We start from the raw sequence: 25,616 nt of genomic DNA on the forward strand, positions 1-25,616 counted from the left end.
GAGGGTTAGCTGGAGATATACCCAGCCGTATCTGGTGCCGGTAAATACGAAGCTTATCTGGCCTCTTTCGCGGACGGTCGTGTTGGTCCCGCGTTGATCACCGACGCGCAACGCTTTTCCCCTTTAGATGCTCTCGCGCTGACACTTGTATATCTATACAGGGGACGATCGGACGTTCTTACGCACCATTTGTTGGACTTTATTCGCGAGACTCTTGCACAATCGTTTTTATCCTTCGCGTGACCTTTGCGTGAACTTGGTATGAACAAGGTAACTGGTTATTTCATTGATTAGTAGTACATCGTCGATGACTGGAGGTTCCAAATTGGTTGACGACTAATATATCTTCTAAGATAACTAATGTTGAATATGAATGTTCAGTAGTATAAACAACTAGATAATAGCGTAACGTAAGAATCGTGATACTCAATAATTAATAATTGTTCTTCTTTATCTTTATCAAATATCCTCCTTGCAATTGCATCATTTGCAATTAGGTTTTCGAATTTTTGAGGTGCGTTTTCAGTTTAATCTTGTGGTGAATAGTAATTGAGAATTAAAAGCTTGATTTTCAACATAGGCATATCGTATAAAGAAAAACCGTCCATTTCCACGTGGAATAAAAGCAAATAATTACGTTACGATAATTATTTAAATAATTCCTCGCATAACTCTCGAATCAATTCTTACATTTCAATGTCCCAATTGTCCTCCAATCCCTTTCACAAATCGCTTGGAGTATGGTTCACGAGCGATCTCGTGATCGGTGAATTCAACTCGGGACGCGAATTAAATTCCTTTCAAGCCGGATCAGTTGTCGCTCAGGTGTGTATGTAGCCAGCGAGAGACGGGGCGCTATGAAAAAAGTTTGCGATCCACCGACGCCGGTGGATGTTAAAAGAGAAGGAGAAGGGGGCTGAAGGTATTCTGGGGGGTCTGATAGAACGTTAAGTGCATTTGGCCAGCTTCCAACCGAATGACGACTTGCACGACTTTCCTGGGCGTGAAATCACCGCGGCACACCCCCGACCCCACCCACCTGTCTCCTTTCTTTCGTCGATCCCTCCGGCACGTCTGTCACGATCCTTCCGACGTCCAATCCCTTCGAACTTTCCTCGAACCTTTTCCGACGGTCTCGTCTGCTCGAATTCTCTCCACCGCGTCGGTTTCCTCGTGGCAATACCCCTGGATACGGCTAGGAATATTTTTCCCTTTCGAGGTGATCAAGGGATTCCGCGTGAAATTGTGTATCGGAGATAAAAAGGATCGACGCGCCCGATGACCGTGTCTCGGCGATGAATTCCGAGCTCCTCCCTTCTTAGCAAACACCGTGACTCGGGCGTCGAGGACTTTTCGTTTGGAGGGTAGCTAGGGGTGCGATGAATGCTTGATTATGGAAGTATATACAATTCTATGGGTGAATGTTTGATCACTTGTTGTATTGAGAAGGAAATGAGCTCTCTTGAGGAGTAAATTTTGTCTTGGATCTAGTTATATTTAAATAATAAAATAACAAGTTTCGATGCTTGTAGTCTATTATACGTTATTCATTCTTTTTCTATGGAACCTGAGCATTCTTCAAGGCTTTACTCTGTGTTAAATAATAAAATAAATTCCAAAAATTAACGAATACATAACAAAAACTCTTATAAACTTCACTTCGCTCTCAATCATTTAATTTATCCATACCTTTCTTCAATCGCTATAATTAATCATCTTCAGACCATATTTCCAATCCAAATCCTTCCATCAAACTCTACAAGTTGACCCCTAAAAATCAGTGTTCCGAGAAACGTTCCAGCGATCAGCTTCTGATTTTTCCGGGCCAATTTCCTCGGCGAGCACGGGGACACAAATTGGCGAGCGGTAAACGAATAACGTTCAGCGAGGCGCGCCGTAACGCCCCGGAACCGTCGTTCATTTATCACCGCGTCTTATCCCGCGACTTCTTTCCGTTGAGTGTCTCCGTGACGAGAGGAGGCCGCGTCTAACGAATCGTCCGGTGCTTCGTCGGGGGAGCCCGTTGGCGTGGCGTGACGTGTCGTCAAAGCGAATATCCCGTTCGTTTGCTTTGAATCATCGCGACACGAAGGAGTTAGAGTCTCGCCGACTGCCGGATCTCAGGGATGAAGAGGATTTTTCGTCTTGCTCGCAGCCGCGACGACTGAGACGGCGGTGACGTTCCGTCAGGGCTTTGTGTACGCGTCGCGAGGGTCACCATTGTAAGGAGCTCGAGTGACGGGAAGGTTAAGGTGCGCCGCGAAGGGATGCGAAAAAGCTTGCTGAGACACATTAGTCTCGGCGGGGGTCAACGAGTGAAAATAAATGGCCCATTACTTCACAGAGAGCAGGGCAAAGGAGGAGGTGCCTGCTCTAGGATGTCCTCGGTGTATACAGGGTGTCTCGGTAATTGTGGAATGGGAATGACTCTTCAAGAAGGTGTAAATCAGAATCCAAGGTTTTTATGTATGATTTCTTGTTGGAGCGAGGACGTTGTCCTTTAGGGACACGTGTCTAAGGGTACACGTGGGATAGAAGTTCGACGTAGAAAATCTAGGGGAGAGCCGAACGAAACTTCTTTTTAATGAAATGGGGCAAGAGGGTTGATCGTTTGGTGCGTAGTAGACTTTTGTGGGGTGACGCTGAGGGACAGAAGGTGACCCCCTTATTTCATTTCTTTTTTGAGAATGGTGTTCCTTTTTTCTGTTTAGGCAGATGTTATCGAAGTAAATAACCTTTACTTAAAGCGTATTTTATAATAGCTTTTCAAGTTTAGGCACTGTTGTAAATGCCAATAGTATTGTCTATTATTAAATAACATAGTAGCGATAGCAAACAAGAGTGAAAATAATGTATATACATATTTTTACTCGGAGAAGAGACTTTATGTACGAAAATTTGATTTTTTGATTCTTTTTTTTTTTTTATCCCTTTCTCGGTTGCATCAGGAGTACCAAGACACTGTGTACGTGGAGATCCTCTGTCCTATGGCTGCCTTTCGTTCCGTCGGAATTTCACGGGGCAATGATATATATGAGTCGGCCGGGAGAGAATAATAGAACGTAAATACTGCGACGAAACGATAGAACCTGTTACGCCGTTATTATCGACCCCCACGGTTCCTTGTTCCGGCTGGCAAGGGCATGCGATCGATGACCATTCCTTCCCCCTTCTTATCCTCTCAACCGAATCCCACCTATAGAATCGAACGATTCAATTGGGAAATACGTGACTCATTGTTTGATCATTTTCTTATTTCTACCGGAGCCCCACCGGGACTCTCAACTTTACTGCGCATTTAGGGGGATGATACGCCCGTGAAGAAACCCTAATTTTGTGATATTTCAGAAAATACGCGACCGTGATCTAGAAATAGAGTTCCATTCCATTTTGCTAATGGAAGTGTAATTACTTACAAATTTTTATCAAATCTAGGAAGATTCGTTTAGTAATTAATAATCAGTCTAAGATACAAAATTAGTACTTAGAAAAATAATTACAACTAACAATTTTCCTATTAAAAAAAAGTATTATGAAAAGAAATAAATTCAAATTACAAACCTTATCAGAACTATCTATAATAGTTACTAAACATACTTAATCAGACTTAGCTGTCGCGACTTCTTTGAAAGGCGTGTCAAAAAGGGCCGAAAAGTTAAATTACCTGCTATTTGGACGTGTATCCTCGTCATAATATAAAATCTTGTCATTTTTTCATGACGAGTATACTCGTGAAAACAGCTAACTGGTTGAACGAAATTATATTCAATAATTTCCTCTTAATATTTCAAGTATTAATAAAACAACATACTCTACAATTATTCTACTCTCAAAGCGATTCACGAAGCAGCTAAAACACGTTTCCAATTCGGTAACAAAGGATTTAATTCGTGCGAGGGGCCGCGGATTTCAATCTTTTTCCCGAGCTGTTATTTCCGTCGGATTCTCGGTACGCGGCTTCCACGGATTCCCCGAAAGGAGCGAGGCGCGCACCTGTCCGGCCGGGTCGGCCGGGCACCGGCTAAAAATCGACAAACTTGTCGTTTCGTCTTTCCAGTGGCAGCGAAATTAATCGGCGAGGCTGTACGACGCGTGCCCGGAATCACTTTCGCGAACCTTTTTGTCCCGGGGACCGGTGGAACGGGCGAGCCTCGATCGGAATCGCGGCTCGCCATGGGGATCCTTTCGAATTCTGGGCCCGATCCGATCGAGGACAAAAGTCCTCCGTGACCGTTTCTCCTTCTTCTGGCCCCTGCTGAGTGTTTAGGATCGGCCGGCTCGGATTCCTGCGATTCCGTTGAATCGTGAGCGAGCGGAATTTGGCATTGCCGCGGGACGATCGATGAAAACCATATAGAGCCTTTCGATCCTGCGTTAGTATTCAATGCCGGATGCGTAGAAAATTGTAGAAATAAAACGCGAACGAACAAATTGCGTATGAAAGGATGCCTCGCATTTTTAGTTTATTTGATTTTATTTTTCTGTTACTGGGCGATTAAAATATGGGACTCGCGCGAGTAGAAAATAATTAAAACATGATTCTAGAAGTTCGGTATGAAAGGAATAATTCACATTTTTGGTTTATTGTTTTGTATTTTTATTTTGTCTGTATATGCCAGTTCAATATTCACTTTTGAAGTATGAATCAAATTTAATTTAACTACTAAAACTTGTTGAATTGAACAGATTAATGCAGCTACCCGTCCAGCTACGCTTTTCCCGGATTCTTGAAAACAAACTCGGCGCTTAACACGATGAAATATTTTCAATCCGCGTCAAGAATGAACGTATTTTAACTTCCGTTGACCGCGCATTCGAAATTTATTCGATAAGTTACTCCAACCCGTCCGTACGATATCGAGCGATTTATTTTCAGATTGAATTGATGATTGGATTCGGAACTGTACAAATTGTCGGGGGACGCAATTAAGGGAATCGATGCTGCCGAAGTAATTAATTAGACAGGCGATTCATCGGCGGTACATTTCCCGGCGAAAAACGGCGGGAGGGAAGGAAGAAACCTGAGGGAAAAAAATTCGAGCCTCGGCGGACGGCCCTCGGGAGAATTAAAATACATCGGTGGGGAGAGAGAAGTCGGTTCCAGCTGTCGGGGTTTGAGTTATTTATTACCGTCAATTATATAAACGTTTCTGCGCGAAGATAGCCGTGGCGCGGATCTTTTTATATCGGGGTGAATGGAGGAGCCGTCTTTTTAATAACGACGCCGTGTATCGGTCGTAAGACGTAATACGTTTATTGACGTCCCGCGATGCCTTTGAATGAAAAACGTGGAAAATCCCGGGGAAAAGGGAGAGAGATGGGGGCGTTCGTCTCGGGAACAAACTCTGCGTTTACTTCCGACAAGTATTCATTAACACCTTGCTGCATGTTTCATATTAACGTCCTGGAAAATACAAGCCGGCCGTTCTGCAACAAATAAGCCGCGAAAGCAGCCGATTTTTTTAGCGATAATGCTGATACCGACGTTCAAAGTGGAGGATCGAGTGAAAGGATCAAAGGAGTTCACTGATTTTCTCTGCTAGTGTTAAGTGTGATGTGAGTTCTAAGCTGTGATTATGACGTTATTAGATATTAAATAATGCTAGTTACATGTTAGTAGATAATGCTGCAATTAGATGCAATACAATACTATCAGATAATACTAATATTAAATGTCTCTGAAATAACGCTTCTACAATACTTGTCAGTTCCATTTCTCATATATTGTCACAAAAATTGCGGGCATGCATTACTTTTCTAAATAGACTACGATACAACAATTTTATAATAGTATACAACAATATTAGACTCACAGATAAACTCGCACTGACCCTTTCCAAACAACACTCTCCTCCATCCATCTTACCATCTCTCGCGAACGTAAAAACATAACAATTCATGAAGCCCAATCGCAAGAATTACCAAAACGAAACTAAACTAAACATACCCGGTGTCTAGTAAAGCAGATTAATTCCATCCAGGAGGCAGCATTAAAAGCGACCACTGTTTCCCGGCGGCGCAACGGAAATTAAGAAACTTGCGGAGCGGCTGCCATTGTTCCGGCCATTAAATGAAAGAAAAGTTTTATGTCTCCGTAAGTTTCGGAAAACACAGATCGCGTGGGATGAGAAGAATTTCAGCACGGCCGGTCGCCGCTGCCGCCGTCTTAATTACGTTAGTCACATTATGCGATGTTCTCTCCCTTGTTCCTGCGTCGTCGCCATGAGATCCCTGGTTAAACGACGCTGGAGCGTCAATGTCGGTATTGCGCCAGCTCAGCGTCGTCTCGCTGCCACCATGCGAGACCGCGTCGAAATCGACCGCCTGTCGTTGCTCTGATCCTCATCCCTCTTTCTCTTTCCCTCTTCCCTCTCTCCCGCCGCCCCGTCATCCTCTGTGGCCATCTCTCTCCTATTAACAGCCCGGAATGGTCTCGCTTCTCTCTCTTTCTCGTTCTTCCTTTGTCCTGTTCGGCGTTAATTTCATTCGGCCAGGTGCAGCATTAATTTCGTGGACTGTGCCCGGCCGCGAGCGGAACGAGCCACTCCACTGCGTCGCGTTAGGGGTGTCTTTTAATAGAACCGGCGGATCAAAATTTACCCGCCGTGAAAAAGGATTACCGACGCCCGGCGAATCCAGAGAAACGTTTTTGGGATAATCCTGTAAGAAAATTTTCTCCGGCCAAGCTTTGGACTTTATCTTCGTTGGTGTCCTACCGTAGAGTTCATTCCCTGAGTGTAACCTCGTGCGATTTTTATGGATTACATTGTAGACGCCGAGTCGTTTAGCGAAAGTTGTCGGGCTTTTTTATGATGGCGAATAAAATTTGTTTATGGGTGTTTGTAGGAAGGAGCTCGGTCTATGGAGTGCTCGGTTTAACTGCCCTAAATGTTTTTATTGTTTTTGATGATGGCGAAGAAACCGTTTCGGGTACAGTTTGCGGGAAGTATTTTATGGGAAGAGTAACATTCGTTTATGGATACTTCATTCGTTTTAACCCGTGCTAATATTTTTGGGCAAAGGTGTAATACGAAATGGATGATTTCATAAATAGAGCGGAAACGTAATTGAACGTTCTGTGGTCTAAATATATCGTTTTAATAGTATTTTAATTGTATCAAGTCAAAACGTAGAATCCTCCCTCTACCTTTTCATCCTCTACCGCAACACCAATCTCTATTATCTAAACAAAACTTATTTTTCATATACGATACAAAACAAGGTACTTACGAAACTACCACAACTAACTGGGACTGTTAGAATTCTTATAGAATGAGATATGAGATTATACAGGGTGCCTCCAATAAAATGAATCAACATTTTTTTTTTAAATCAATCATCGCGGCAGGATTATAAATAAACATATACTTTACCGTGTGTACTTTCACAATTTCCCTCATCAAGATACAAAGATATTCCAGGATCACCAGAAATCAACTTCACCGATTCAGCTGAAATTAAATTTATCGATGAATCCAGTCGCTAATAATTCGTTCACCAAACCAACCAACCGATCCTTGATCATCGTCGCGTCTATCGACCTCGAAGAGCCAAGATAGATATAAAAGTTCGCTGGGTCTCGAAAGTTGTGCGCGGAAGCCGTGCTAGTCTGCGCGGCGACGACCGAACAGTTCTTCCCCCGGACGGTTTATCGAGCACGGCGTATCGGTATTGATTTTTTCCGACGATTTCACACGGACATCGCAAACACTGTCCCCGATGTATCGCGTCCTGATCGGGAGCACGGCTAGAATCTTATCGTGCCGGGCTGGTCTCTTGATCTCTTTTTATCGGAGCGCGGCCACGGAGGAACGCGTTCGACGAGAATATAAGGCTGCGGAGAAAGAGACGGGCGTCGGGGGTTCGGCAAAGGGGAAAAAGGAGGAACATAGCGTACATGTAAGTGGGTAACGCTTCGTGCATGCCAATCGTAGGCCGTATATCTCGTGGTACTTAGCTTGATCGTATCTCAGCCGACAGAGGGCGCGCTTGTTCAGTTGCGCCGGTGTCCCGAGGACTTCGGCCGCCCTTGGAACAGGATGTTCGGCTTTATCCTGACCGGGGTATCATATCGCGAGATACAAATTGCCCTTTCGGTTTACGATGATGAACTACCGGGTCGCAGTACGAATGTTCGACTAGGTTTCCAGCCTCTACCTCAAACCGCTCATAAGGTCTATTAACAGTAAAACTACCAGACAAGTCAAATTGACCCACTTCAGAATTTTTATTTTGCAAGTATTTCAATTATGATGTTGTTTCTGCGTTTCTGAATTCATGTATTTGTACAGGCACAAGACTAGGTGACCATTCGAATCTCATGAAGCATATTGATTTAATTTTTATAAGAAATTGGAAATGAGTCACTCGAATTGCTCGGTAGTTTTAGTGTTAACACCGGAACTTTCAGTTCTTTCGTGTCATGATTATTGATATCTTAAGAGTTAAATATTCGAAATGATTTTAAAAATAAGTAGTTTCACTGAAATACTATAATGAATATACGAAGAAACCAAAAAAATCTATTGTTACAATTTTTATAAGGATTACATATTAATTTTTTGCGGACGAAGATTTTTTAAACTTATGAAAACTTCTACTTAAAAGAGCTGAGTTATGTATCAAAATATGAAACACTAAAGAAAGACAGTCATATGTTAATCTTTCGTTATGTGAAGAATTAAATTATTAATTTTCAGCTTTCAACTTTAGATATCAAAAGTCGAAGTCGCCTTTGTGACGGCATTCGACCACTAAGGGTTAATAATATTAAATAGTTGGTATTTCTGTGTTAACTCTTATGTGAGCAAACAAATATGCAGGTATGTAATCTTTTTTAAATCTTTTTTGCTACAGTATGTTGCTTTCTCATGAAGAATTGACTAAATTATGATTGAAGGTTCAGAGAAGAATATTTAACACTTTTTAAAATCTTAATCCTGCAAACGTTATATGCATTATTGACATTCGTTCAGATTACTGAAAATAGTAAATGTTACTAAAACGTAACATTAACGTATATGTTTTTGATGATCGCCTTCCACCCCTTTAACCACAATATCGTGTCGGACTAGTGACGAAAATTGCAAATTGAATTTGAGAAATTCAAGTGTTATTTATATTTTCGAACTATAAATTAAACCATACTTTTCCATTATTAATCATTAACCTCTGAAGCAAACGTAAACATAGAACAAACATAAAAACTGTGCATTTTCCTAATAAATTATTAACGATAAATTAGTTGTATCGATCATAGCCAAGAAATAAATCACAGGGCAAGGGATCAAAGTTTATCGACCCTATTTCAAAGAACACTAGAATATAGAAATTAACAAAGAAAATTCTCTCACAGAACCTCAATAAATCATACTTCTATCTCAAAGCAGTCAAAAAATCTCCAATTACCCCTATTGAAAGATCGGTCCTGCCATTTCCGCGGCGAGCGAAAGCGGTCCGCGCGCGACGGTCCAAAAAAGAATTTATCAATTAACCGACCCTCGGTGAACTGAAGAAAAAAGGAGTGATTTGTGGCCAAAGGAACGAATCAAGCCAAATTATAGTGGCCTTTAATTAACGATTATAGACCGTGGTCGGGTCATAACTCAGAGCGTGGACCGATGAGTGTCCAGCGTCGTTTACCCCCTTTTCGGGCCGTGTGGTCGCTTTAGTTTCCCCGTCCACTGTTCCCGCTCCCACCGCCATCATACTCCGTTCTTCCGCAATGGTTTTCGCGGTGCGGTCACGGCTCGCAGAAAAACGAAAGGATCCTCGCCACGTTGCGTCGGTCGGACGGGACCCGGCCGCGGTTTGTTCTCGACCGTAAAACGTTCGAGCTCGAGCCCCGAGTCAGCGCTGATATATTAACGGAGAATCCGAAAGATTAAAAATGAATTTATTATGGTGAAAACGGCGGAGAACAAGGGTGGCCGGGAGCGGCGAGTGTTGCAGCGCGATTCTCATGCCGCGCGGAGGTGGGCGCGCATGCGCGATCATTTTTGTTCGCATTGACGGTGATTTATAGCGGTGAAATTAACGCAAGAGTTTCGTGATTAATGTGGGACACGCCGATCTTTCGGCTCGATCAACGACTTCGCGGACAAACGGACGGAGTACATAACGCGTAAAGTGGACCGAATATGAAGCGTCATTTATGTTTGATTTAATAACTGGGAATCAAGATAGAGAAATTTGGAAGGCTTCATTCTGCTGCTTGTTATATATGTTTATATGTGAACGATAATGTGGTTTAACGTACAGGCTAACGCGATGTTAAAATATTAATTTTAATTTCTTTAATATCCCTATAAAGAACTTTTGAAATAAGTGCATCGATAGATATACATTGCGATAAATATCCATATGCAACCATTCAATACAATTCTACTGAAACTTCTTCACAGACGATCAGACAAATGTTGTAGAATCACTGAAGTCACGACTTCATTAAGTTAATTCTTCTACACCCCACACAGGCGTTACATTCGTTACACTTACTCTCCACCTGTATCTTCGTCCCGCATCGGTCTCGCCAGTTTGTAAAACACACCAACACCATCTTGATCGGTCGAGCTCTTAATTACATTAGAAAGGAAAAAACAAGCGAGAAACCGGGAAGGAAAGAAAGGTGGAAAGAAGAGATAGTTTGGGTCCCGGGTAAATTACGACGTTCGTTCCGAGCACTCTATTTAAACGTCGTTTAATACCGGTTTTCGCTTCCCATGGAAACGCAGCGCCGGGAAATTAATTAATAGTCGCGGGGACCCGCCGCGGCGCGTATAATGGAAAAAGGGAAACAATGGCCGAACGGGAATAAATCTTGATCTTTCCGTGGCCACGGTGGAATTCATATATCGTCGCCGACACTCTCCCGGCCCGTACCCATGCGTACACGTACGTGGGCACCGGCGAGACTGGCTGGCTAGCGGGCCCCCACATGAGCAGGCTCCTTTTCAAAAAATGATTTCCGAGAACGGACCTTGAGAGATCTCTCACCGATTGCCGGCTCACTCCCACGCGTCCGAGAGAGGGCTCGGGCCTCTTCTCGCTGACGCGTGGCTCGTAACCCATAAACTCCGCGAATCGTTCAAGGTGAAACGGGCCGCGAGCACATCACGGCCTGAACACGAGAGCCGGCCCTCTGCGAGAACCGTGCATCACTCTCTCCCCGGTACCCTTGACTGTCCTCCCAACATCGGGGACCCGTATTTTATGTTTGCGACCGCCAGAACGCGCGCACGCGGCCCGTCTCTGCAGGCCTAGGCTAGGACCAACACGCCGCAACTCGAACTCTAGACGACCTGTCACTTGTTGCGAATAAATTAACTTTACCCTTACTTCCTTTGTATCCCTTGCCCTTTGGACGCTGTCGCGGGATCCTGTTTTGACAGATCGTGTTTGGTTTTTTTGGTCTGCGGAGCTGTTATTGGCGAAATGGGGTCTAAAGTAAGAGTTTGTTGGGACTTTCTTATATGTAGGATTTTTGTAATTGTTTAAGGAAATGTGAATAGAGATGGTTGTAAAATGAAAATGGGGCTTTTAGAGCGTTTATTTGAAACACTGAATAATTGTTGAAGGAAGTACAGTAGTGGATATTTATAGAATTATATATAAACGGTAAAGTCATTCATCATTCAAGAATAAATATTGTTCCTACTCTTAAAAGAAACCTTCGATTGAGGAACATAATTTATGTAAATTCTATGACTGATCGTCTTACGTTATTAATTAATCATCATTTGAAGTTTATTAAATCAAATGTGAAAGATTTATCGCGCGACTCGATCAGTATTGCCGACTGAGGGACTAATACCGCGTACCTAACATCTCGAAGCATAAAAATTATCGCAATAAATTTACCGTCGCGGGTACGAGAGTACATCAGTTCGTGTACTCGTTCGGATCGTTCCGCAGAGAGGATTTCATTTCTCCGTTGCACCGATTCTCATGAAAATTCAAGGAATCCTTGACCCAACTGTGTTCCGTGTCCGTGAGCCTTCTCCCGCTGGTTGCATCGTCCCTGGTTCGCCACACGGTTTAACCTCCAGACGGAGCACGGTGTGTCGTGTCTATCAGATGGTTGTGCTGGTCCGCTGGCTCGGCAATGTCAGTACCCACGACGGCCAAATGTGCCTGCTTCTTCGTGTATATCCCGTCCGTACTCGTTCACGGTCTGATTCTCCCCGGACGGCGATTCGTTTCCCACATTTTTATTCCCCCGATTTCGCTGGGGCCCCTCCTCCTCCTCACCCTCACCCTTTTCTTTCTTCTTCGTCGAAGCCGACCCGGCCGCGAATTTATCATCGCCCGGATAGGAGACCGGAATTTCTTTGCCCGTGAATTTTATCGTCCGAAATTCATTTTCGGGCGAGGGCGACGGCCAGACCGTGGCGACATCCGGCCTCCGAGTGTCCGCGATCCCCTTTTGATATTCTGCGATCATCGCGCGTCGCGTTCACTCGAGTCTCGAAATTGACCATGATTTTTATTAAGGAAGTTTCTAATTTTCTAGAGGGGAATGTATTCCGAAGTTTTATTGCTTACCTTGCTTAAGATGTCTATTGTATTCTTCGAATGCTTGCTGTTGGCATATTTTGATATTACTAACGCGAGAAATTTTAACTTAACCTAGTTACTACGACAAAGTTTCTCGCGTTGGTAATATAAAATAAACACTCAGAATCTTAATCTATTTACTATGTTCTGAAATATTTTATTTTATATTCTTTCCGTTAGAGTTCTATCTAAACGGTACCCCATTACTCAGAAATAAAGTCTAAACTTCCTAATCGGTCATAAAAACATCAATATTCTTCTCGATTAGCTTAAACAAGTAAAACGAACAAGCGATTTGAATTCCACGCTTCACATGGATATTGTCCTTTTGTTCGTATAATTATAAATTGACATTAAAGCGAAATAAAAAGCAAGATAGAAATAAAAACGTATGACGCAACCCGACCACTTGTTAAGCAGTCGGCCGACGTTTTTCCTCAAACATTAGTCACAGGTTCGAAGCGATTTATCAACGGCCGCGATGAAAACCCGAGCGCTAACGAAGAAAGGAAATAGAAAAAGCCGCACGCGCGTGCGTGCAATATCCGTAACCCCGGGTGTTGGCATTCATCGATCTTTATTCGGCGGAATAGCTGTAGAGGTTCGTCACTCATTATCATAATATTAGCATCGACGAATTCGTGGAAGCCGGTGATTTGCATTTCTAGTCCGATACACGTACCGGGTTTCAGCGTGTTCCACGTACATCTCCATCGGCCGGTGAAGTTTCGCTGACTATTCAAGGTCAGCCAGAACTGCCACGTGGCAGTGACACACGCGTTACACACCCGAACAAGAGGGCGACTCCGTTGGAACCGGAGGAAGACCTCATTGGATACACGGCGCGTCATCTTCACGCGCTGTTCCCATATAAAACATTTTCTTCTATATCTCCCTCTCGCATTCTGTCGTTTTCTCTTTTTTCTCCCTTTTTTTCTCCCCTTTATTTTGCCTCGTGGTGTCCGCCGATGGTTACCACTACGCCCACAGCGGAGACACCGTGTTTTCCTTCGCAGGAAAAGCCGAATCTTTGTTCAACGATGATTCAGACGATAGCGGGGAGTTAACAAGCTGCAGAAGCTTCGCGATTAACTTATTATCACTTGTGTGCGCTGCAAATATTAACTGCTGGCGTTTGGATTGTTGGGGACGTGTGTTACGTTAATGATGGCCATAATTTGCATAAATGTATGAGATATGAGGCGTTAGAATCATTTTCGTTCGGAATTTCTAGTTGGATTAGAGGATTAGATTGAGCTTCTACGAATTGATTTTAACAGAGTAACAAATCTTTCATTTTTTAAGTTATATTTCTCTTTTGTCGGTATTGAGTCTTATTAACCCGTTAACTGTGGAATTTAGTTTCAAGAAACGCAGGACGATTGCGCTTAGGGTATATTTTAATGAAAAACAAAAGCGAAAGAAAGAAGAATTACATGTTTATGTAAGAAAATAAATAATTCATCCTCGAAAGAATTAGTATCGTTTAGTTTTAACATAACGTGTATGCTTGTTAAACGCAGTTAACTTGTTAAAATACAATGTCATTGGAATAAGCTAAAGGAACTGCGTATTAACATTTTAAAACAAAGGTCCATCACGATAGACTTTCAATTATTACTGATATAATTTCAAGGTACTAATAGTGTGATTGCAAAATATTGTGACAGGTAATTATAATGTATAATCAACGGTAAAATATGTACATACTATTAGCCACGTGAGCAACGACCATTCAATTTAGCCATTATCCAAAAGTATCTTCTACTTTATGGCTCTACCAAAATCCGTCAATTTTTATTGCAGCTTTTTATCGATTCCAACAGAACTGTACGCCCATTCTGGCAAACTTTAATCCATCTCCTTTCCCCTTAAATCTGTCAGCTTATTCATCCGCGGGCATCGAATATACCGTCTGGGATTCCTCTGATCGATCGGTAACTCCCGCATGCATTTACCGATGGATGAACTTATAAAAGTTTCCGTAGGGCTGGTGCCGCTCGATCGTAAACTCAATCGTGATCGACAGACGAGTTTCTGGCAGATTGTACGGCAAGCGAAAATTGGCAGTTAGTTTGGAACGGCGATTGCGCCCGACGTTCCGCAAAATATCCGTCTCTCGCTGTGTTCCTCTGTTGCAACGTTCGCTGCAGCGTATTTTTCTTTTTTTTTCTCCGAAAATGCAGCGTGCTTTCCCTGTGTTTCAGTTTCTCGATTGTAACATTTAAACCATGCGCATTTCGTAATCTAATATAATACTTTGCGCTTGTGTACAGTATTTCTTATTGTTGCAAGAAACGTAGGCTATTTGAGGAACACATTAACTTTGACGTCAGTGGACTCAATTGTCTGTTTATACTAGTTATGTAGCAAAAATAAAGACGCGCAAGGTCGTTTTTTTTTGGAATTGTAATTATTGAAACATTCGAAAAAATAGTACATGGACGTTTGTTTATTATGATTAGCTTTCACTATAAAAAGGAGATCTTTTTTAATTGACAGATGAGAAGTAGATTTATTTTAACGATACCTACAATTAAAAAAAATTATTTTCAAGCTTTATCTTTGAAAAATACATGAATGTTATTACCGTTACGTTTACAACAAAGAATGTCAGTAAACTAATTCATTTTATTTAGAGATTGTCGCTGTTCTAATTGAGTCGTTAAACAATTAGTAATACATATTTTTAATAACACTAAAGCAAATTTTGCATGAGAAAAAGTTTCACTTGTAAGAGTCATGGAGATTAAATTCTGATTGAAAATACCACGGTATTAGTATCAATTACTATAATAGTGGTTAAATTGAATATTTGAAGAAATATAATTACTAGAAAACGGCACGGACTGATAACAGCATACCGCGAGTGTCGTGAATAATGCAGCGACAGCAAAAAATAGATTACCATTCTCGTAAGGAGCGCAACACGAGCTAATTGAAGTACGTGGCTCCCGTTCCGTCACGTCACCTACGAAATTAGTCAGGATCTTTTATCGATTCAGCGTCTGGAATCGAGGAGAGGCTATTAAATTGACGCAAAGACGAGCGACGTGGAAAATGGATGAGATGCTGTCTGCGAGGCTCAATGTCAAGCGTCAATCAGCTACTGATTGCAAGCTGGCTGCTCCGGAGGATCCAGATGACGAGATCCACACACAGTGTGGATCGTGCTCGCTGAACTGAGGTGTTATTACCGTCTTCTTCGAACAGTGAAATTAATTAAACTCTCTCGGGAATGTAGGTTAAACTTCGTTTTCTTATTTTACCGGAGCAAGGATCTATGTAACTGGATGCAAATAGATTTCGGAACTCGTCGCTGCGACGGAAAACTATGTCCCTCTGCGTCGATAGAATCTCTTCGTTCGTTTCGCGTCGAAATTCAACAATCCAGTATTTTCGTATAAAAAATTCAAAAGCTTTTAAAGTCAAAGGACTTTCCGAAGGATTAATTTCTGCTGTTCAAATTTAGATGACATTTCACTTTGAACGGCTATCTCAAATACTCGACACGTGTCCGAAAATGTTTACACAAAACTTTGCGCGCACGCAATATTCACCAGTGTAAACGAACGAAAATTAGCATGGGAGCTCATAAATTATTTAATTCAAAGTCGGAACCGCGTAATCTCGAAATCGTCTATTATTCGCTAAAAAATGCCATATATACGCACAGCTTAACTTCTTCAAACACAAGTACATATTGCCAGACAAAATAGTTTCGCTCCTTGATATAACAGCTCTCAATATTGCTCACAATTCATTGATCCGCATGAAAAGAAAAACACCTTCCATTCCCTTTCAATGATTTCAGTAAATTTCTCATTCACAATTCTTCACAAGTTTCAAATCACAGTCTCCGATTCCAAAAATTCACCGACAACCTAAATGATTCATACTAAAACTTACCGGAAAGTTTATTAAAGGAAGAGCAACGTTTTTCCCGAATAGCCTGTTCGAATACCAAGGACAGCGAAGAAGATGAATAGGGTCGAGACAAGCGTATTCGCCGAGACAGAGTACCTAGCGCCGAAGCCGACGTACTTACGACGACATTATTCTCAGTCACGGTTCCTGCAGACGTTCCCAATAAAAGAAACAGTTATCGTCCCGCGGATCCGGAATTAATTAGAATTCCAGACGCGATGTGCGTGTTCGTTTGCGCAACGAAAAAGACAACGGGGCGAAACGAAACCGAATAAAAAGAGGGGAAATAACCAAGTCGAAAGGAGGAGAGGGAGGGAAAGAGAGAGCTGCTGCGCCCTGTCGCACAATATAACTCGTCGAATGCTATTTTCGTCGATCCCGACGAGATTCTATCCACACATGCGGTGGAAGGGGACTGCGGGGTGGTGAAGGGTGACTCATTATTACCGCAGAGGTCACAGGGAAGACAGCATAGAGGAATTATGTTCGCCGAGAACCGCAGAGACGGTCGATGGGCGCCTTTTGAATCACCACTGGCTGACCTCATCGCTCCGCTATAGGTGTCTACAGCTCGTGAACGTATTGCCGGGTACGTTCGTTGCTCGGTCGGCCAGTCAGGTTACGATTGCCGGTACGGTTCGATCCGTCCCGAGCGCATCGGTTCAATTATCCTTACCGAGAAATGTCGTTCGTAGACTCTTTGTTATGCGCTCCGCGCCCCTTCTGCGCGTCCAATACGATCGAACCGTTTTAAGGTGCACGATAATTGAGCGGTTCAAGGCGAGGCCGCCGTGGGGTTCTTCAACCCCATCACCATCGAGGTGTTCTTTTTTAAAAGAAATGTTTTTTCTTTGTAATTTTGTTGTTCTATCGAGAGTTTGAAATGTTTTGGGGAAAAGATAGGTTGCTGTAGGAATGATTGCAGATGCAATAGGATTTGTATATCAGGGGTGGCAACAATGAAATTTGGTTATATATGAAAGTATATTTTACTATTATTACATGGTTGTCGTGGAAATGTTTGCGTAAAGTTTCGAGAATACACGTGAAAGGTTGTAGGATGATAAAATTGGAAACAAGAGTACGTTAAATAGAATTCAGTGGAGTGTTGGTGTCAAATAAATTCATTAGCGGTAGACGATCTTGATATTTAGATTAAATGTAAAATTACGAAATCATGCTAATATTTTCTCGACATTTTATCCCCTCGTGTTTCATTTGTACAGGTCAGTGGCGCGTGCACTGCGGATGTTTATATAAACGTAGATTTTTATTGATTAATTTCGAAGAACCGGAATTTGACAGCTATTTACTCAGCTTGTTCTATCAAATTCCTAATGGAATAAAAAAGTCCCGTTTAAATATTCATAAAACGTCTGTTGTAACGTGTTCCGGACAGCGGAATATGCAATAAATGTGTAAAAGCTCGCGGTCCGGTAATAAGTGCTTAAAGTTCCGCAGTCCACTAATAAGCAATGTTTACGTTACGCGCACGGTGATTTATGCACTTGGAACCGGTTGCATTTCAATACAACAGTTTAGTTTCCCATTAGCTAAACGCTTTCGCGCGCGAAATAATGGGAAGATTTATTAGCATCGGGAAAACGCATGGGCGCATTAAAAAGGCGCATCCGTGGAAAGCACTGGTTAAAGCGTGCACCGGCGCTTTCTGCCATCATTTTTCCTGTCTGCACGTGCTAAGATTTATAACCCATCACGGCTCTGTGAATTACCTTGTGTACATTGTGTGTACGTGATAGCATGCTAATCATATTATTCTTTCGTTTGCGCAGCACGTGTTTGCGAATGTTATTCTTCGCGGCGCGAGGCGACCGTCTAAATTACCCGACGCAATAGAAGACCGCGCGCGTCTCGGTTTCGAGAAGGGAGGTTCAATGCGATTGTCGTTCGCTTCTCTATTGTATTTTTAGCCGAAATTTCGAGAAAAAGAGCAAACGGAAATATTTACACGAACATCTGGAAAAGATCGGTAGATTGTTGCCGATTTTATGCGCCTATGAAACGCACGAATGCGCAAAACATAATAAAATGTGAAACTTTATTAGCGTTTAAAATAATATTTATGGCGTTTTTAACGTAGTGAAATCAGTAATAGAAGAAATAAATTTCCATTTAATTGCAGCTGTCCGTGAATTACGCTTCGAGCACGCAGATTTCCATGAACATACGTGGTTTATTGATTAACTTCTCGTAGTTCAAGTTTGGCAGTCATATAATGTCTGAAAAATATTAGTGTATCTATGGAACGATATTAAGAAACTTCTAACGTTTCTTTTTTATTTGCGATATTTCTGCAGTTGACTAAATCAGTGATTGTGAAAGAAAAGAAAGAATTAAGAATTTGTTTATTATCTTTAGGTAATAACTCGCAAGTCTGTAATGTGAAAATAATGATTTCAGGCGTTCCACTTTGGTATGAATTATAGCTTGACACGTCTATTGACCTGTCTGCGATACATTTACATTTCTTGCCCTGAAAAACTTTAGTTAGAGTGATAAATTATACGTTTAGTATTCGTGGTGTTTGGTTACACATGATTTGCAAACTTCTAGGTTAATAGTTGTGATTGATGCATGGGTTATGGATCAGTGAATCTTGTAAATCACTTCTACACGAGATTACCTTGTGTACAATAAATTAACATAGAATTATATCTCAATTTCCAATGAGAATTAAGATCTACTCGCTTTCATTTCAGTGTACTTGGTACTACTAACATCATCGAAGGATGCATTTTCTGATTTCTATGTTCTTCTAACTAGCAGCGGTTATCCTTGAAAATTAGGTCGAAAATAGAACAATTTCATAAATAATTTAATAAACTTGGCACACAAACTTAAACCTAGCATCAGTCAGAAATATATTTCCCATCCTTTACCATATTTCGAAAAATAATAATATAATAAAAATAACACTTACTAACGAAACTTAAGCTTACAAAAAACAAGTCCAGCAAAAACCTCGATAAAATTACCAAACCCATACCTAATCCCATCGTCAACCAACAATACTTCCATTACCATTTATCTCCATCAAACAAACATCAATTCCTCCGAAAAAAGACGAAGCAACAATCCCGTCGACAAGCCAGCAAAAGCGAGTCCCCAATCTGTAGAACATCTAATCCCAAGAGCCCAGTCGCTAATCCCGGCCCAGTCATCCAATTAGCCCCAGCATTTTTTCCGATTTCAAACTGAAACGCTTCGCGGCGACGGCATTCCAGCGCGCAGCTAAAAGAACGAAGCTAAAGGAAAGAGTAAAAAAAAAAAAAAAACAGGGAAAGCTAGGATTCAAGAAAAATTCTACCAGTTCTGGATCAGCAGCGGGTCTGTGTAGGTACACGGTCGAGGGATGTTCGCAGCGTTCCGATGCGACGCGTCCCTCGAATGACATTGTCGGCCGTTCCCGGCCGTGTTCCGGGAGCACATAATTGAGTGACCGGTCGAGTACATAAAGTAACGCGGCGCGACGCCGTAAACGAACCGGGGGCCCCTTAGAACCGCTTTAATTGCCCGGCGATTATAAATGCTTTTTGCGGACCGATCGGTATCGGTTCAGGCTACCGGCGTCTCTCTCTCCGTAGGCGAGGTGTGAACTCAAGATAATATGGTAATGCCCGCCGCGATATCTTTACGGCGATAAGCGACCGAGGGAAAAAGAGGGGGCAAGAGAAAGAGAAAGAGAGAATGAGAGCGAGAGAGAGGGTGGGGGAGAGAGAGAAGAGATCTAAGAGAACACGACGCGACGACGCTCGGCTGAAAAGCGAGAGCACGTGATATTACAAGGCGCGGGACACGCACGGCGTGCCCCGCAGAATCTCGGCGGGTATCTTTTCTAAGCGGTTACAAGCGAGCCCTGGCCGTTCGTGTATCGCGTTCTGAGATATATAACGCGTTAATTAAATTCTTATCGGTCCGATTATCGCGTTTAATCCGTCCGGCCGCCCCGCACGCCGGTTTGCTTTATGACGACGCGGGTTGCACGACCGGGATCCCCGACACGATAATGAGCTGAGCAATATTCGAGGAGCTGCTCCGAGGCCGGGCTGAAGGAGGGTAATCCCCTAAGAGGATACGCGCGCGGCAAGGGCCAGGAAAATTGATTGGCCTTTAATTACTCCGTCCGTTTTTTTCGATTTTTGCGCGGGTCGTGGGCTGCGGTAGCGGAAAGAGATTGTGTATGGGAAAGTGAGCCGGTGCTGGAGGCTTTTTGGACGAGACGCTTTTTCTTGGATTGAAGGATCGGAGATTGAAGATTGGGAGAAGGTTCGGGATGAGAGGGTAGAAATATAAGTGAGTGGTTGTTTTTCTTGATTAGATTTAGATTATATAGTGGTTAGATTAGATTACAGATTTTTAGTAGTTTCTGGAACATGTTCTTTATATGGAATTTGATTGAATTTTGATAGGATTCTAGTGAATACAATTTTTTAAATGTATCATGGAATCTAACGCTGGCGATATTAACTTGTGTTTAAAAACGTTGTGCAACAATCAATTTACTCATCTACAATTTCCATTTCTAGCTCACGTTTTGCATCGTCCTTTCTCACTTCCAGTTATTCGCGCCTCTATACATCTCTCTTTGTCCTCCGTTACGAGAACACGGTAGAACAAAAACAATTCAGCTTATTACCTTCGACATTATCGTGCGTCTGACTCAACCTTGAAAAAGCAGAAATTTACCCAATAGAACATATAAAAAATAATTCCATCTTCACATGAACCGATAAACACAAGCAAATTAAACCCAATTCGTAATAAGTAAAGATTTAAAGCAACGGACACGTTAGCTATCCAGTAAACCGGGAGCCTCAAATTTTCCCAAAATAAATTTCATTCGACATTTTTCACCCACTCTTCTATGCAGATTACAACATTCCGCATATATCGATTTCGTCGATTCCCGATCGTGTCGGCCATTTCTGTTTCGTTTACAATCTACCGTCCCGCTGCCTCACCATCTACGGTCCGCTAGCGATTATTCCGTGTCCCGGTCTCTTCATGCGACGAGTTATCGGAGGCGCAAATCTTTCGTGCGGGCTTCGTGTCTCGAGCTGCCCAATTATTTTCAATTAGCCGCGGCGTGTACGCCGGCTCGTAATTTCCGAGGTTCGTTTTCGGCTCGTCGCCGGCCGGACAAGTGTCTGCCGCGGACCTCGTAAGTCCGACGATAACCGCCGAGCACCATAACACGACCCGTCCGTAATTTTCTGATGCTTCGTTTATCGTTCGGCGTTGTTGTTACATAATTGTCCCGGTGAACGGTGGAATTTGCGTAGTCTCCGGTCCGGGATGGCTGAGTTTCCGGCGCATTCTCCGCTCGATATTCCAATAAGTTCTCGACGTGATATCCGATTAAGAAGCGCATCGAATTTTCGGAGACTTTATTATCCTTAAACATAGTACTTTGTTCACAGTCGATTATGCTCGGCCGACACGGCGGCGCAGCTTGATAACACTATTAAACGCGACCGCATAGTTAACGCTTGGACATTATATCCCGTTTATACACTATTCCCAGCTGATCGAAATTTCGCTGGGGACTGCTACATTGTTGCGCGGAGTTTCCTTTTTTCAGCGTTTCATCAGGCGAATCGCTTTCAACCTATAGTTTCGGGACGAAACTTTTTCTCAAAGTGTCCATTAACTGAATTTCAACGTAGTCGATGGTTTGAGAATTTTAAAGATACTCTTTTTTTTATGGGAGAATGAACGTTGAGATTGAAAGGTTATTTTCCTTGTGTACGTTTTGTACCCGATGTATGTAAATGTCAATTAAGATTGAGCTCGCCGCTGAAATCTCGTGACAAGGCAGCGTTTTGCGCGCATAAAATACCGACGCCGGATGACATTTCAAAAACCATGCTGTACCTTTGAAACACGAGTCCCGGTGCCGCTGTTGACAGCTTCAGTAGACGTGGCTTGTCAACGCAACGGTACGATGCTCCCAACAGAGCCATTAAAATCAGGCGGCCAAGACCGAAATTGAAACTGAAACGCATAACCGGTTACGTTACCGGGCCGTTTCTCGCGGAACGGAATTCTGAGTATAATTCCTTGCAAGACATGACCGGTTACTAAAATATCAAATCGTGTGTCCATTTCGCTTGAAAATGACTAAGCAATTGAGTTTGTTAGTTTTAGTATTGAAAACTCCTTTTTCAGAACGATCTATGTAGAAGCATTTTTACGTAGAAATTATGATGTCTTCTTATTATTAGTTCTCTCTATACTTCAACATATAAGTCAGAAAAATTGTCATCTTTAAATAGTATAATTAATTTGCTTGAAAAGAAAATGGCTTTCCGTGTAATAATTAGATAAAGTAATACAGAAGAATTTTTATGAACCCTTCAATGACACTTTAACTTTACATAAAACAATACTGAAGTATATCATTACGAAAATGCTCAAGGACCAGAGTAATTAGCAATATGATCAATTATAATTAGAGATTACATCAAAATTGTCACCAGCGTGCATACATTTCCCTCACAATCATTGCTATGGTCGTTCCAGCGAACGCGATTAAACTTCCCGAAACGTATTCGTTACGGAGCCACGGCGATAGCCTTCGCGTCGTGTCACGCGCGACGAGCGGTTTTTAGAGGATGATGTAAAACTGCTTGGAAACGGCTTCGGCCGCAGAGATGGCTCGCTAAGTGGCCGGTTTGCGGTCACCTTGTCACAAGACCGTGGTCGATTAGCACCCCGGTGTCTTTTAGTATCGCGTGGGCGGGCATTTTTCTGTAAACCAGGATGGAAACATCCGTTTTAGTGGGTGGCATCGGAGACGGGAAACAATGTGCCGCCTGATTTAATCCGTGAATCGAATTGGCCTGCGAGCATCGTAAAAAATCGCCCGGCGCAATTCTCTTCCGATAACTTTCATTTCGCTGTCCAACGGCCTCCGCCTCGTCTCGAATCACGCCCCTGATTATTTGCGCGCAAATAATTCATTGTGGCCGTTTGATCCCCCCGTGGACATCAATTATCCGCCATCGTATAAATCACTCTTCGTAGTTGCAACGTGTCGCGCGTTTTATTGGCAGTTATTCGGTGGACGATGTGGGCTTAATAATCGCAACGAAATTGTCCCCTTTAGCAATACTCGAAATAAAAATGGCAGACGAGACGATTACTGCGGTTGAGCAAGCCTCGGCGCTGTGTTCTGCACGTTGCGTTTGTGTGCACATACTTACGTTGTCGAAAGTAACGTCGAAATTACCGCGATCCGTGCGCGTACAAAGAATTTTCAAAGGGAGGAAGTGATTCGGCATTCTTTACATAGCGGGACCAGTTCACACAGTTGCAGCGTAACGGTTGCAACAGTTATTCATCTCGGTTGGTAGCGGAGAACTGCAACATCCGAGAACCGACGGCGCATTCCTTCTCGGGCTCGAAGGTTTCAACAGATTTGAGCATTAGCAATCTTGCAATTGCGCGGCTATCCCATGTGTGTAGAATAATCTGTCACCGCGTGTGCCTGGAAACAGCTAAGAGCTTGACATTCTCGTGAAACGCGAAAAGAGTATTTATGAACCGAGTACCGAGGAAGATTAATCAACCACTCTCTGTCTTCCGACTTGCGCTAACGATTAGTCTCACCACTGACAAACATTCATTTCGAATATTCCATTAAACAATCAAACGTTCGATACAAGAATGATAAAGATTACCGAGCTATTCCAATATAATCCCAACGTTCACCACAAAGTAGCATAAATTTAATTGACTCTAAACGCGTATCGATAAAAAGAACCCAACCACTTAACCAAGCATCCGGACACAATCCCCGAAACAAAAAAAGAACCCCTGGCATATACACGTAATAGCAGAACCGACGTACCGTCAGCGAGCTAGAAAATCCATTCGACCAAGGGACAGCCTCTTTCTCCAAGATCCGAGTAAACTGGTACCGAGTAGACTCCTCCGGTTCGATCAGCGGCGAGCAAAAAGGTCTCTCGGACGTAGTCCCGGAGCGTCGGTCCGGTCGGTGGAACGAGGCAATAACGAAGGGCGGCCGAAGAATGGAGAAGGAAAAAGAAACGAAAGAACGAACGAGCGAGCGAGCGAGCGAGTGAGCGAACGAAAGAAAGAACTAAAGATTGGAAGAAACAGGGAGTAGGGGGGAAACGAGCAGGAAAGACAATGAAAGATAGGAATGGAAAGCGTGTAGCAGGCGAGTCAGTCAAAGTCAACGACCCACGTGCCGCGAGAAGCTCGGCCGACGTGGGCAGAGACTAATGGGAAGATATATACCGGCGGCCGAACGTGGATGGATAGACGTAGGTATTACCGGCGTCAGTATCATCTGGCACATCGCACGCTATGCGAGCACGTTGCGGGCGCGCGCTAGCGCTCACATTCGCGCTCGCGCGGCCGCGTGGGCGACGCTCGTTTCGCTTCCATAAAATAACCTTCGAAGGATCGCGGTCCGAATATTTCTGCGGTTCGACGGCGTGGGCACGCACGCACGCCGCCCCTGGAGGACTGTATTACCGGACGGGATCTCCCCGTGTTACCTTAACACTGACAATGAAACGCACGTGTTGCCGCGCGCGCACCGGCGCGGCGTGGCGGCGGAGACGGAGACGGACAAGCCGATACAACCCGGCCAGTCCAACCGGCGCGCGGCGTTGCCGCGAGAATGTGGGAGACAAGTTGCCGAGTCGTTAATGTTTTACGAGCCTCTCGTGCGTTAGCCCATCTAGCTACATTCTGATCAGTTCCACGCTGCCGGAGCCGAGTTCCCGATAGACTTTCTTAGACAGCGTGTTCGCCCATGCGCGCGATAGTCGCTGATATTCCGAGGAGAATTTTTCCGCGTCTATTTCTTTTCCACGTTTTTTCCTTCGGTCACTTTCCGCTCTTGCTGGGCAGAGCGTTGGTTGGTCACGGGGAATATAATTCGATGCTGGGGAAAACTTATTCTCTTGTTTGCAGCTGTCAGAAAGCAAATATCGTGGTCGTATAGAGATAGTTTCGTTCACGAAGGCTCGCAGTCGCATTGAGCGATGTATAGCTACAAATTCAATGGACATTTTGAATGTTTCATTCGCAAGTTCGCTGTTTACGCGACGCGGAACTTGTTTTGCGGGCGATACCTC

General features: G+C 43.2%; 1 protein-coding gene across 5 annotated transcripts in view; it reads left to right on the forward strand.

The window, feature by feature from the left end:
* LOC116427841 (uncharacterized) overlaps positions 1-25,616 on the forward strand; it is a 315,812-nt gene that overhangs the window by 131,549 nt on the left and 158,647 nt on the right. Inside the window, exon 1 of one of the 5 annotated variants that reach the window (XM_031978649.2) lies at positions 2,359-2,458. The exons of the other annotated variants lie outside the window; for them this stretch is intronic. Within the exon in view, the coding sequence (XP_031834509.2) occupies positions 2,379-2,458 (80 nt within the window). The 5' untranslated portion in view covers positions 2,359-2,378. Of the gene's footprint in view, positions 1-2,358; positions 2,459-25,616 lie in introns of those variants that run through there. 5 annotated transcript variants of the gene reach the window in all.

The sequence above is a fragment of the Nomia melanderi genome, chromosome 9, assembly GCF_051020985.1.
Source record: "Nomia melanderi isolate GNS246 chromosome 9, iyNomMela1, whole genome shotgun sequence".
NCBI classification, from domain to species: domain Eukaryota; kingdom Metazoa; phylum Arthropoda; class Insecta; order Hymenoptera; family Halictidae; genus Nomia; species Nomia melanderi.